Below are 15572 nucleotides of genomic sequence, written 5' to 3'. Positions count from 1 at the left end.
GTTTTTTATTGCTCTGTCACCTTCCTTAAAATTGCCCAACTTTGCATCTCATGCCATCAGACTTTCCACGCACCACTCCTCCTTGTAGCAGCCTAGCAAGATTATATCACACTACTTCGTTCCTTGAAGATTTTCAGCTCCTGGCTCCTTGTCACCCTCTGCAGCACTACTATCATAATTCTTGGTGATTTAATATCCATCTAGGTGATCCTTTCAGTAAGCTGAGCTCTCTTTTTCTTGACATCCTTTCCTCCAGTGATTATATTCTTCACCTTACATTAGCTCTTTACTACTATGGTCATACCTGAGAGACTTTGTCTCTGCATCTGTGCTGCTACACTATAGAGGAAAACATACAACCGTGTTCTAGTTTCACTTTAAGTCTCAAGTGGGCCTTTAATACTATCCAGTAATCCTATTTTATCTTCTCTCATCTCTTACATATCTATTTTATACATTTCTTCCCTTCTGCTCTTAAACCGCCAGTGCTTTTCCTCCATCCTCATTCACAGCTGATAACCTGGGTTACCATTTCACTGAGAAAAGAGAAGTAACCCAAACAAAATTTCTAATTCTACCAAGCTCCTACTAACACATCTACTCACCTACCTGCCTCTGTGCCCCTAATACTCTGCTTATCATCTCATTAAAATGAATGAACTGTATGTACATCTATCTCAAGCCATCCTCTCTACCTGGGTTCTAGATCCCATTTTTCTTCCTTCTTCCCTTTCTCTCTTGCATCACCAATATTTCCTCCTTTTGCTGTATCAAATAGAGATGGTGTAGTTTTTCCCATCTTAAAAAAAAAAAAATCTCTTGATCCCTCCAATTGGTACCTTCTCTTTTCCTTTAGAGAAAAAACAAAAAGTTTTATACAAGTGCACTGGCTATGTATAGTTGCCTGTTTTTTTGTTTTCTCTTGAATCTACTCCAATCAGAATTTCACTCACACCATTCTACTAAAACTATACTCATGAAGATTAACAGTGGCTTGATTTTTATGACACACTTCAGTGAAATATTGTGGCTGATCACCCCAAAAATTAAAGGTGTAAAACAACCATTTACTGTAGTCAGTGATTCTATGCATCAAGAATTCAGATGGGGCTCACAGTCTTCAGAAAACTTGTGTTTTGGTGATGGATGCTAGCTGTTGGCCAGGAACCTCAGTTCACTTCTTTGTGTGCTCCGTAAGGTCTCTTTACTTTGGACTTCCTCACAGCATACTGGTTGGGTTGCAAGGGTGAAATGTTCCGAGGGAGACAGGTGTAAACTAATTTGCCTTCTATGACTTAGTCTTGGCAGTCAGGTAGCATCATTTCCACTGCATTGTATTTATAAAGACTCAAGAAGGTCATACTCAGGTTCATTGGGAGGGTAAACAGGCTCTGCCTCTGGTTGGGGAATGACAACCTGAAATATTGCTGTGACTATTTTTGAAAAATACAATGCCCTATACACATTGCTAAATAAATGGTCAATTAATTCTCTGTTTTTATTTTACTTGACATATATCTAGCATCTGGCAGTTCATCATTCCTTCCTTGAACACTTTCTCATCTTGGATTTCAATATTTCATACTCTTGCCCTGGCCGCTGTGGCTCAGGGGATTGAGTGCCCTACTATGAACCAAAAGGTTGCCAGTTTGATTCCCAGTCTCAGGGTACATGCCTGGGTTGCAGGCCAGGTTCCCAGCTGGGGGCGTGTGAGATGCAACCAATCAATGTTTCTCTCACACAATGATGTTTCTCTCCCTTTCTTTCTCCCTCCCCGCCCTCTAAAAATAAATAAAATCTTAAAAAAAAAAAAAAGATACCACACTCATGATTTTTCTCTCACCTTACTGAGCACTGCATCTCAGACTGTAGGTTGTTCTTCCTTATCTCCTTAATATCTCTAGGTCTAGAACTTTTCTCATTTCTATCTGTACATTTTTGCTCTTCTGATCTCATCCAGCGTTATGGCTTTAAATAGCTGTATGGTGGTGATTCAAATTCTAACTTGAAATTTTCCCTTGAACTTCAGACAGGTATATCCAACTGCCTAATCAACAGCTCCACTAACAGACATTTGAAATTCAATGAATTCTAAAGAGAATCCTTTCTTAAAAATCAAGTTAAGTAATTTAAGTAACAAATAACCTACAAATTTCAGGTGTAGATTATTATTCAATATCTGTATAATATATTGCATGCTTACCTTCTGGAGTCTAGTTTTCTTCTTTTTAACCCTCACCCGAGGATATGTGTATTGATTTTAGAGAGAGAAGGGAGAGAGAGAAAACATTGATGTAAGAGAAACATCAATTGGTTGCCTTTCTCATGTGCCCCGACCAAAATCAAACCTGCAATCTAGCTATGTGCCTTCTGGGGAATTGAACCCTCTACCTTTTGGTGCTCAGGACAATGCTCCAACCGAGCCACCAGGCCAGGGCTAGTTTCCTTCTGTTCCCATATATTTGACACTTTACCCAATTTGCCCTCTCCCCAGCCCCCTTCCCATTTTGTGACCACCATTCTGTTTCTGTATCTATGAGTTTGTTTTTGTTTGCAAAATTGAATTCTTAATCAACACTTGTCCACATCTTGCTGAATTTGTTTTTTTCACCATCTTTCTCACCTATGCAATTCGAATTCAATTGGCAACTTTAATTCCAATTGCATAGGTCCAAACTTTTTTAGTAATAGTTGACTTCTCTATTTCTTTTTAAGGTAACTTATTTATTTATTTTTAGAGACGGGGGAAGGGAGGGAGGAAGAGAGGGAGAGAAACATCAATGTGTGGTTGCTTCTTGTGCACCCTCTACTGGGAACCTGGCCTGCAACCCAGGCATGTGTCCTGACTGGGAATTGAACCGGTGACCCTTTGGTTTGCAGGCCAGCACTCAATCTGCTGAGCCACACCAGCCTGGGACTTCTGTCTTTCACACTTTATATACAGGCTGTTAGGAAATCCTATTGGCTCTAAGGAAAAGGGATTCATGGACTTGGACAACCGTGTGGTGATTCCTGGGGGGGAGGGGAGTATAAAGGGACTAAATGGTATTGGAAAATATACAATAAAGATTAAATTAAAAAAATATTCAGAATTATACCAAATATTCAGAATATTTGGTACTGCCTCAATATTATCCTTGTCCACATATTGCTTGGATTATTGCATTAGCTTTCTAACTGGCTTTCCTGCTTCTGTTCTTACTTGGCTGTAGTTGACCAGAGTTATACTGTAGAACTTAAATCATATCATTGCTCTGTTCAAAACCCCTTAATCACTTATTATCTTAGCCTAAGTCCTTAACACGGCCTAAAGCCCACAGAATCTCATCTGTGTTACCATCTCTCTGACCTTGTGCTCCCTCTTACATTTTCTGCTCTAGTCACAGTGGCTGTTTTACTGCTGTAGGAATAAGGCAGTCATATTCCTGCCCCAAGGCCTTTGTACTTGCATTTCCCTCTACTTGGAACCTCTTCTTCTAAATATCACCATGTCTCACTTCGTATTTCCTTTATGTTTTTGCTCAGTTCTCAACTTTTCAGTGACTTTTTATGACCTCGTGTAAAATTATATTGCCCTTTCCCCCAGCCGTTGCTGTGTTTCTTTCCTGCTTTGCTTTTCTTCATAACACTTATAAATCAATTGATATACTACAGTATGTATTTTTAAAATGGGGCTTATTTTTTGTTTTCCATAACTAGAATGTAGGTGCTATTATAGGAGGGATTTTTACCTGTTTTGGTCACTGTTAAATCTTTAGCTCCTGGGTAAGTATCTGGCAGATAATAGAAGTTCAACAAATATTGTTAAATGAATAAATATTTTTTACTTTAATTTTTTTTTTATAAGGCTAAGAAAATCACAAGGGTCATGTCAGTGAGTAACCAAGATCTAAATCCAGATAGTGCTACAGATGTAGAAGATGTTACAGATGCTAAAGAAGAACTTATTAAACAATGTGAAGAAATGTGGAAAGATTTGGAAGCAGTAAGTATCAAGGGATTAAAGTGATATATCAATTAAGAGTTAATTCCATTTCAATAATAGACTTAGGAAAGAGATAATTCCGCTGATTCCTGAAAGTCATTATATTATATGATAAATATTTATGTATTTTCCAGACCTATAAGCATTCATTCAGTGAACTTTATACTAGTTAAACTGTAGAAAGAAAAAAAATGACTGCAGTCTCTGCCCTCAGAGAGAGTATCATCTAATGGAGGCAATGGCCATTATATTAGAATTACTGTGGTGGAAGTGCAAAGATTTTACTTAGGAGCAGCCCTAAACCTAGACTGAAGGGGTCAAAGATAGCATTCTGAAAGAGGTAATGACTGAATTCATTTCTAAAAGGTAAATGAAAGTGGGAGAGGTATAAAAAGCAGAAGGAAGGAAATATATAAAGGCTGGGAGAGTTTAGAGAACTCCATGTAGCATATTATGACTTGTGTAAGTTAGGAGAAAAAGGACTTACGGAGACTAGAGGGGTAAATTGGGGCCAAGAACATGGTGGATTTTGTTGAGTGTATACTATAGGGAGCCATTGAAGGACTATAAACATTAAGTGACACGATGAGATATGTAATTTGGGGAAATTACTCTGGTGGTTTTGAAGAAAATGAATGCAGAAGAGTGAGACTATAGGTAGACAGAGCATTGAGGAGGCTGCAGAAGTAGTCTTGGTAAGAAGTACTCAAGGGCTAAATCTTGTTATTGCAAATAGAAGAATGGATTCAAGAAATATTAAGGAGGTAGGACCAAAAGGACTTGGTCTTTAATTGTGAAATGGGGAGTTATGGATAATTTCAGGTTCCTGGTTTGGGCCAGTGATTGGTCAGTGGAGCTATTTCCTGAGACAGTAATTGAAGTGTAGAGTACACACAATTATGGAGTTTGAGTGAAAATATGGGTTAATTTAGAAAATGTTTTTGAAATGCAGGCACATTTTTTGAGTTAGTGAAATAGAGTCACTTCTGATAAACTAAATATTTGGTAAAAATTTGTCCTACTTGGAATAGCGTAATGTATGATATAGGCCACAGATATTTTTCACATTCTTTTCCTTCCCATAAAGTTTCAGATAAGGGCAGATTAACATTTTTTCCTAAATTACATTTTAACATAAATCTTGGTACTCTGTATGGTTTGATGTATTTTCAAGATTATTTATATAATCTTTTTTTTTGCTTTTGATATTTTTCAATATAGAAATTTGATTTTTTAAATAATTTCAACTATTTTTTGTAGTAAGTAGTGCATCTGATCATAAATTCATAAGTGGGCAGGTTATAGTGGTAGTCATGCCTGAAACAAAAAGCTTATTAGTAAAAGGTTTAAGGCTCCTTTGCCTTAAGCAAGACCTTTTCATTGTTTCAGTGTATATACATTGATACACCTTTGAAATAACACCCTCAAGAGAACACAAATAAGTGAAATTATATGGTATTTGTCTTTCTCTGACTTATTTCACTTAGCATAATACCCCTCTAGGCCCATGCATGCTGTTACAAATGATAAGATTTCATTCTTTTTTTATGGCCAAGTAATATTCCATTGTATGTATGTAACAAACTTTTTTATCTACTTGTCTTCTGAGGGGCACTTAGGTTGCTTCCATATTTTGGCTATTGTAAATGATGCTATAATGAACATAGGAGTACACATATCTTTTCAAACTAGTGTTTTGGATATATATCCAAAAGTGGAATTGCTGGGGATCAGGGGTCTTAGTGAAAAAGCTGAAGAGATTAAGAAGTGCAAGTTGGTGGTAACAAAATAGTCATCGGATGAAAAATACAGCATAGGGAATAGAGTCAATAATAATGTAATAACTAAGAATGGTGTCAGGTGGGTACTTAAAATATCAGGAAGATTACATGATTTGTATTACATGATTGTCTAACCACTGTGCTATACACCTGAAACTAATATAAAATAGTATTGAATGTCAACTATAATTGAAAAAAAAAGAAAAAATGAGAGTACATAATCTGGTTAACTGTCCTGTAATCCAGTACTCACATTGCTCTCTCCCACCTCCATTTATAAGTACAATCCCTCCTTAATTCAAATGCATAAAAGAAGCTACAAAACTGTCATTTTTTAGAGCATTTGAGATCTTGCTCTGTGGCCTGTGTCATCAGTTTGGCTCAAACTATTATTTAAAAACTCTCAAAAAAATACTGTAAATAGAAATACAGTCAAACCTTGGTTCTTGAACGTCTTTGTCCTCAAAAAATTCAGTTCTTGAACAAGTTGTTCATGAAAAAAGTGTCGCAGCTGTCTAACAAAACTTTGTGTCTTGATTCTCTACCAGACAACCCTTTCTTGCTGTATAATCAGTCTTGCATCTCTCAAGTGACAAAAGAGATTTGGTTTTTGAACAAATCACTTCTTGAACAGTTTTCCGGAATAAATTATGTTTGAGAACCAAGGTTCCAATGTCCACTGTAACCACAAATAAAATTCAAATTACTCATAATTTTATTCAGATATAATCACTAATTATAGTTGTGGATTTTGTTAATGGCACAGAAACAATGTCTCTTGGAGACTTTATTTTCTCATGGTCTGAACTGTCTTCTTGCTTCTCGTTATTTTCCTGTAGCGCTTTCCCTCTTATTTCCCATTTTTCTATTATCTGACTTCTAATTCACTTCATTAGTTTTTGTTCTTTTTTCCTGTTTCTCATACTGATTGTTTTCTATATAGAATCCAGTATACCCTTTTACTTTTGATGGATTCACCTTGGGACCTATTTGCTACCTTCCTTATTTTCTTGCTTATAAAATGAGGAATTGAATAAAAATTGTTCTCTTAAATCCGATACTTGTATATTGTTTTCAAGGAATATTACATTGACAAGTGTAAAAAGGGAGGGAGAGGAAATTTTGGGTTATGACTTGTTTTTCTTTACTTTTTAAATCAAGTGTCAGAATAAATTATCGCTTGTTGGAACCGAGACACTCACTGATTCAAATGCTCAGGTATGAATCCTTTTGTTTCTGTCTAAAAATAAATAAATGGAATTCTTTATGTTTTGGTATGTTTATCTGTCTATATTTATACCAAGTATAATAGTTTTTTTTAATACCTATATGCTTAATCATTCAGAAAATTCTCTACTCTTTCTGATTTAAGAGAAGTATTTTAAGAACTTCTCGAGTGAGCTGTTATAAATAAATAAGAATATTTTACTTTATTAGAGCTACAGATACATTTAACTGTTGAGTCAATTACCCTATGGCTACGGTTATTATGAAAACCTTGTTAAAAACTATAACAAAATCTTACCTACTTTGTATTAAGTACAGAAGCCACAGTTATTTTATTATTTTTGTAGAATCTTACCTGATTTTACCCTAGGCTTAAAAAAGGATTAAGATATCCATTTTAATAATCAAAGACCTATGGAATTGGTTTAGGAATACAACAAAGTGCGCGTACAACAGATTAAAAATTCAAAATACGACAAAGATGATAGATCCAGTATATGGGAAAGAGATGAATTAGTTAATAAATGACACTGAAACAACTAGGTATCCATCTGGGAGAAAATAAAATCTAACCTCCATATTTCGTTATGTAATCAAATTGTAGATGGCTTGTTATAAAAATCTTATAGGAAAAGCAAGGAGACTGCAGTCTAGTGACATGGGAGAAATTCTTGGCTATAAATAAAAATCTAGATATTATAAAAGAATACTTAGATATATTTGATCATATAAAAAGTTAAATATATTTTAGTAATAAAAATTCTAAGAACAAAGTCAAGTAATACAAATGATTCCAATAAAAGTTCTCCAAAACTGGTGGGAGCATGTCAAAAGATCATTGAAAGCACACCAGCTGGTATCCCTTGAGCGTCAAAAGGAATAATGGCTTAAATTCATTATAACAATATGAAAAAATGATAATCTATGAGGATAACAATGCTCAACAGAAGATGAGAGAGAGAGAGAGAGAAAGAAGGAGGAAAAACTAATTTGTCTTTTTTGGAAGTACATGTTTCACCTGATCTTTAATCTAAAAATTGGTGATGAAGAATTAAGTGATCTTGCCCTCGTAGGTGTGGCTCAGTGGATTGAGTGCCGACCTGAGAACCAAAGGGTCGCTGGTTCCATTCCCAATCTAGAGCACGTGCCTGGGTTGCGGGCCGGGTGCCCAGTAGCAGGAGTGCGAGAGGCAACCACACCTGAATGTTTCTCACTCTCTTCTACCCTCTCTAAAAAATAAATAAATAAAGTTTTAAAAAAAAGAATTAAGTCATCTTTTGTAAAAAAAAAAAAAAAAAATGTGTGTCCATCAATAAACATAGAGCTCTGTTGTACAAGATAAAACTGCATGGTGTTATTTGAAAGAGCATTAGTATATATAAACTATTATCTGTTTTCCTTGGGAAATGTGTTCTTACAGTGTAGAAATTGAGACCTACTGAAACAGAATCAGGAGGGGGAAGAATGGGGGAAAAGGAACAGGGAATAAGCAGCATAAATAGTAGGTACAAAATAGGCAGGGGGAGGCTAAGAACAGTATAGGAAATGGAGAAGCCAAAGAACTTTTATGTACAACCTATGGACATGAACTAAGGGCAGAGGAGGGAGGGGATGTTGGGGGATGGGGTGGTATAGGGTGGAGGGGAATAAAGGGGAGAAAAAAATGGGGCAACTCTAATAGCATAATCAATAAAATATATATTAAGAAAAAAAAACAGTCAGTAGGGACTGGGCCTATATATTTCCTAAATGATTTTTATGCAGTGAGCCAAACACTGGCTTTGAGGGTGGTACTTTAGTTGTAAATAATCAGGATCTTAAGATAGTCAATAGTAACATCTAATCAATCCACAGAATGTCTTTTCCTATCATGTTAAGGGTCCCCAAGATTACTTTTGGTTTGATAGTTCTCTAAGAGGACTCACAGGCCTTGGTATATAGTGAACCTAGTGGCTGAGGTTTAGTACATGGAAAGGATGTAGAATAAAATCAATGAAGGGGAAAGGACCATAGGCTGATGTCTAGAGGGAACCAGGCACAAGCTTTCAGGAGTCATCTTCCAGTGGAGTCACACAAACATGCTAATAAATTCCCCATGGTTTGCGGCAAGTATGAAATGTTGTCTACCAGAGAACCTCATTTGAGACTCAATGCCTAAGCTTATTTGTGGGTGCTAGTCACATAGGGATCCTCTGCCTAGCAGTTATCAAAATAGCTGACTCCCAGAAGGAAAGCACGTGTTCTACATAAGTCATATTCTTTGCACAGTTCAGTTATAGTGAGCCACTCTTATCCATTAGGTTGGTAGGAAGGAAGCATTTCAAAATCCAAATTCCCAGATGCCCGCCTTGCAAGCAGACCTTTAAGGGTAATCTTATGACTTGCTTTAACTCTTTTCTGTACACCTATTAAACTTAAAAACTTCAATATTAAAACAATTCATTTTCTAAAGCAAGAATTTAGATATTTTAAATGAGAAAATGGCAGGATTACTCAAATATTTTACTTTAAATAACTTTAGAAATACTACTGTTATATTTTTGTTTTAGAAAGGGTTGTTTAATTTCATAGCAAGATCAGAAATAATTTGAGTATTTTAGCTGGGTTTTGGCAAGATAAGTGCTGTGTTTCATGAATATAGTATGAACTGTATGAAACTGCTTTCTTTTTAAATAGAAAAATGAATATCAATAATTTGTATATTTTAATCTAATATATGAAGGAAACTAATAGAATTCTTTATCATCATGATAAAGTTTTGTCTAGTTTAGATAATGCTTTTAAAGAATTTTATATCCCTTCCTAGTAATAATAAACATTTATAAATTACTTTATAGTTAACAAAAAATTTTTTCAGATTCTTATTTAATTATCTGTAAGAAAATACTGTTGAACTCTCCTTTGGTAAAAATTTAAATACCTGCAAATGCACCTGTATATAAGTATATAAAGTTTTCAAAGAGACTAGTTTTTTGGGGTTTTTTTTAACCTCTATTAACTATTCAACAGGCAGTGTTATAATACAGAGCAGGGTCTTTGAGTTACCTGCTCTGTATAATAAAAATCAGTTTAAAAAGGCAATAGTTGCTGTTCTTTTAGTGTAAACATTATAGTAATACTGCATTTTTGAAATGTGATTTTTTTATGTTTGGCTACTAATAAGAATTACATAGAGGAGATAAAAAATGTGCTGAAATTTAAACATGCATAGGCTTTAATTTTGTGGTCTAATCTGGCAACAGATTTATCACATAGATTTGTAATTATCAAAGTTACAGTGATTGGAACGACCTAATATCAGAAACATATTCACCCTAATTCATCTTTGCTAAAGAGGTATACAGTTTGAAAACTGTCATGTAGTAAAACGTTATCTGGTTTTTATGTGTGGCTGGTGGAACCAGCCTTATTTTGTAATTGTCGCTATATATGTATTTTAAATTATTTTTTACTACTCAGCTGAAAACAGTTGCAATTTTTCTGAAAGTGCATAGAGAGGAAAAACAGCATTTTTAATGCAAATTTGTATTAAAAATGTTGGCAAGAAGTAACTTTTTTTTTATAATCCTCACTTGAGGATATATTTATTGATTTTTAGAGAGAGAAAGAGAAAGAGAGAGAGACATCAATGTGAGAGAGAAACATCAGTCAGTTGCCTCCTATATGTGCCTGGACTGAGGATTGAACCTGCAGCCTTTTGGTGTACAGGGTGATGCTCCAACCGACTGAGCCACCCAGCCAAGGCTACATTATTTTTTTAATGAAATATTAATTTAGGGAATGTACTCCCTAAATTAACTTAATGTACTTAGGTTCTTTTATTTTATGTTAATTGGTGAAGTAGAATTTATCATTTTTTAATACTGTATCACTGGTACAACTGGCAATTTATGAACTATACTTGGTGTGGTTTAAAGCAGAATTCTGTTTGGAGTGATAACTTTTTATAGCTTAGGTGACTATATTAGCCATTTATGTTAAGACTTTGTATTAAAATATAAAGAATGTCTACATATTCATCTATGAGTAGCTATGAATATTCTACAAGAAATGATTTTGTTTTATTCTCTTGTTCTTTTTATTATAGCTGTCATTATTAATTATGCAAGTGAAATGTTTAACTGCTGAACTCAGTCAATGGCAGAAAGAAACTCCTGAAAGTAAGATTCTTATTTTTAGGTTTGTGTTTTTGTAAACAAAGTAACAGCAAATTAATTTAATGATCACAAGAAGAACTACAAGATCCATCTAGCCTTCTTGAAATTGCCTAAATTGCATTGATTATTAAGAATTCATCTTATTTTTGCCCTGGCTGGTGTGGCTTAGTGGACTGAGTGCCGACCTACAAACCAAAGTCACTAGTTCAACCCCCAATCGGAATATGCTTGGGTTGCAGGCCAGGCCCCCCAGTTGGGGCCGTGCAAGGGCAACCACACACTGATGTTTCTTTCCCTCTCTTTCTCCCTCCCTTCCCTTCTCTCCAAAAATAAATAAACAACTTTAAGAAAGAAAGAATTCATCTTATTTTTCTTTCTTCATGTACATTATTTTGTGCTTATTTTACTGTTATAGATGAACATGTCTGTCTCATAATAACCTTAATTATGGAGATATTATAGCCACATTTCATCCTCTAGACACTGTCTTAGTAGAAACTGTAATTTGTTTCTTAATGAATGAAACTTACGTAGTGGAAAAGTGTTTTAGAAACTGATTTACATATGGGAAACACAGATTATATATTGCCTTTTGACTTATCAGGCTAAGACCAACTTTATTTTTGCCGTTAGTTGAGAAATAGAAGATTGCTTAAAAATCTGTAGTTATAATCCCCAGCTAGGAAATTTTTTTTATTATAGAAGCCTGCGTTTCTCTATGCTGTATATGCCTGTATATGGTATTCTGTATGTATTGCATCCTCTTTCTCCATATATGTCTCCCGCTTTCTGTTGATTCTGTCTCCTTTCCTTTAGCTCCCCCCATTTTCCTTAGTCTCCTTTGTAAGCTTATCATTCTCTTCCCTAGTTGTTGGGAGTCTTTTCTACATTCTCTTCCCAATTTCATATGTATTCTTGGTTGTAATCACCATATCCATGCCAATGATTACCATTGTTCCACATTCTCGCTACCACATAGTAGTCTTTTTAATTTTAGCACTTTTGGTAGGCTATATACAATTGTGATTTTATTTGCATCCAGCTATATATCCTTTTGCTTTCTGAACATTATGTTGAGCATCTCAAAAGCTGCTCATGCTCTGCTCTTAATATGTTGGTGTTTTCCAGAGGACTGTGCTCACTTCTTACTCTTTGTCACTTCTTACTCTAAATGCTATTCCAGCATTATATTTTCTGCTTCTGTTTTTATGTATTATATCCATATTAATGACTTCTGTATTAGGTTGCTAGGACTACTATCTCAAAGTACCATGAACCGGGTCATTTTTTATTTTGTTTTGTTTTGCCCTTTTTAACAACTTTATTTTCTCACAACTCTGGGGTCCATAAAGTCCAAGATCAAGGTGTTATTTTCTTCTGAGGTCTCTCTTTTTGGGTTGCAGATTTTCATCTTCAATCTGTATCTTAACATGGTCACCTGTCTATTTCTTAATCTCTTTGTATACGATCTCATTTTAACCTAATTGTCTTTTTAAAGATCCAATTTCAAACACAGTCACATTCTGAGGTACTGAGGATTAGGACTTGAGCATTTGACCTGGGCAGGAGGAGTGGTGACACAATTTCCATAGCAATTTCCAGAACTATATACCCAAACCAAATTTCACTGTAATGTCACACTTACATCTCTCTCTAGCTTCTAGACAGCTTTTCCAAAATATTTTGTAGGTACCTCAAATTCATGAACTGGTCTTCATTTCCTGACCCATTGAATGGCCTCTATTTGATCTGTAATAAATTTGAGTACTTCTAAATTCTTTTATATTTCACATACAGCCAGTTATAAAATATTGAACTCTATTTCCACAGACTGCTTTAGGCCTTCATTCCTAATCCCTTCATTTATTATAATAGGCTTTTTACTTTTCAATCGAGATTTTTTTTTTTCAATTAATTGTGGAAATTTTCAAATTTAAAGGAAAGTTAAAGGTCCAACTTTATTCTTTTACATGTGTATTATCTAGTTTTCTAATAACATTTGTTGAGGAAACTCTCCCTTTCCTCATTATCTTAGCACCCTTCTCAAAAATCATTTGACCATATAGTGAGGATTGAGTGCTCAGCACTCTATTCTGCTCTATTCTGTTGGTCTCTATTTCTTCTCCATGCCAGCGGCATAGTTTTGATTACTGTAGCTTTGTAGATGAAAATTAGGATGTGTAAAACCTCTAACTCTGTTCTTTTTTAAGGTTGTGTTGGCCATATGAGATATTCCATGTGAATTTTAGGATGGATTTTTCTATTTCTACAAAAAGGACATCATTGGGATTTCGATAAGGATCAGATTAAACCAGCAGATTGATTTGGGTAGTGTTGACATCCTAGCAATATAACGTCTTCCAATCCTTGAACATTGAATGTGTTTCTATTTCTTGGGATCTTTAATTTCTTTTAGAAACACTTTGTAATTTTTAGTGTAGAAGTTTTTTCCTTTCTAGGTAAATTTATTCCTAAGTATTTTATTCTTTTTAATGCTATGTATCAGGAAATTTTTAATCTTTATTTTTCTTATCATCACCCCTGATATATATACACCTGGTACTGATAACACTGAACACATAGGCTGACCTGTTGGTCAGATACTCACCTTGCTTAGGGTTATTGTTTAATAGGCTGCCACACTGAAAGGATTTTTAAAATCTTTGTACCCTGACTAGTGTGGCTCAGTGAGTTGAGCGTCATCCTGCAAACCGAGGGGTCGCCTGTTTGGTTCCCAGTCAGGGCACATGCCTGGATTGAAGGCGAGGTCCCTAGTTGGGGCATGTGGGAGGCAGCTGGTCGATGTTTCTCTCCCTTTCTGTTTTTCCCCCTTCCCCTCTCTGTAAAAATGGGTAAATAAAATCTTTAAAAATAATAAATAAAATAAAATTTAAAAATCTTTGTATTCTTAGAGGTTGCCATGTTGTATTGGTTGAAATGATTGTTTGAATGAATATTGAAATGCTAACCTTGGCCACATTAAGAATCAGATTTCGAAACTTTTTGTACTTAGACTCCTCATTGCATTTATTGAAATGATTTAGTATATGCAGTTGCTGCCTCTATCAGTTCTAATACAGAGCCTATAAAACACACAAGAAACTCTTGATTGTTAGGTGACCCTCTAGGATGACAGATAACTAAGGAAGTTTTCAGTTGCATATCATTTGAGAAATTTTAAATAGCACTTTCTTAAGAAAGGCAATTTTAAGTACAAAGGTTGAACTAAGTATAAGGATTTATTTTTGCTAACAAAATTTAAATGAAATATTACTTTATCCTCATCAGACTGACAAAAATTTTAAACAAGTTTATAATGTCATTTGCTCTTTTTCATTCATTGCTCATAGAAATTTTTAGAAAAGAATCTGGCATACTGTATTAAAATTCAAAATATACATTGTATGTGAAATTCCTTGTCTGGAAATCTTTCCCACAGAAATGAAAACACCAATACAGAAACATAAATGAAAGAATGCTTACTGCATCATTGGTTTATTTTTTTTTCCTTGTGTGCATAAAAACTAGGTGCAATATTAATGCTCAGTTAATAGCAAACTCACTCAATACATTATGGTATACTCACCCTATGGAATATTGTGCAGCAATTTATTATTTTTTTTAAAGACTGTATTTATTTACTTATTTAGAGAGAGGGGATGGGAAGGAGAAAGAGAAATAAAGAAACATCAGTGTGCAAGAGACATCGATAGGTTGCCTCTCACATGTTCCCCCTGGCCTGCAACCCAGGCATATACCCTGACTGGGAATTGAACCCATGACCTTTCAGTTTGCAGGCCAGCTTTCAGTCCACTAATCTACACCATCCAGAGTTTGTGCAGCAATTTAAAACTATGAATTATATTTACACTAGAAAAATGGGGGTTTTGCTGAGTGAAAATGAAATATAATGTGTATGATATGATTCCATCTTGTAAAACCAGCAATGACAAAATTAATCCTTTCATGTACAAATGTGTATATATACATATATGTTATATAGGAATAGGATCATGTGGTTACAGAAGAAATACACTAGAGGTTATTAGTTTTGATTTTGAAGGATAGGGAAACAAAATAAAAGAAAAAGGCATTAAAAAACAATGCATATTACACCTGTATTAAATAATATATAAGTTGGTTATATATTGTATATAATGATGTCAAAAATAATTTCATAAACTGCACATATTTCATAAAAATGTTCTGTTAACATTAAGTGGAAAGGGAAAGGGGTATCTGAGAAACCACAGAATCAAATTCTTGACTTTTGAGAGTTAACTAAGCATATGTGTAATTTTTTTTTTTTCTGTAGTACTTTCACTGAGTGAAGAATTTCTGGTATCATTAGGAAAAGAAGAGGTAAGTCATTTAATGATTTGTAGAACCCCAAATAATTTATAAGTATTTTATATAAGTTCA

At 34.6% G+C, this 15572-nt stretch overlaps 1 protein-coding gene across 1 annotated transcript in view; it reads left to right on the top strand.

Annotated features, from left to right (window-relative positions):
- CENPK (centromere protein K) overlaps positions 1-15572 on the top strand; it is a 40903-nt gene that overhangs the window by 3671 nt on the left and 21660 nt on the right. The window contains exons 3-6 of the mRNA XM_054578232.1: positions 3848-3985; positions 6928-6984; positions 11081-11153; positions 15466-15512. Coding sequence (XP_054434207.1) covers positions 3869-3985; positions 6928-6984; positions 11081-11153; positions 15466-15512 — 294 coding nt within the window. The 5' untranslated portion in view covers positions 3848-3868. The remainder of the gene's footprint in view (positions 1-3847; positions 3986-6927; positions 6985-11080; positions 11154-15465; positions 15513-15572) is intronic.

The sequence above is a fragment of the Pteronotus mesoamericanus genome, unplaced genomic scaffold, assembly GCF_021234165.1.
Source record: "Pteronotus mesoamericanus isolate MK-2021 breed Mesoamerican mustached bat unplaced genomic scaffold, CSHL_Meso_final contig_50, whole genome shotgun sequence".
NCBI lineage: Eukaryota > Metazoa > Chordata > Mammalia > Chiroptera > Mormoopidae > Pteronotus > Pteronotus mesoamericanus.
The sequence above is the reverse complement of the archived record's forward strand: the minus strand, read 5'-3'. Positions and strand labels throughout refer to the sequence as shown.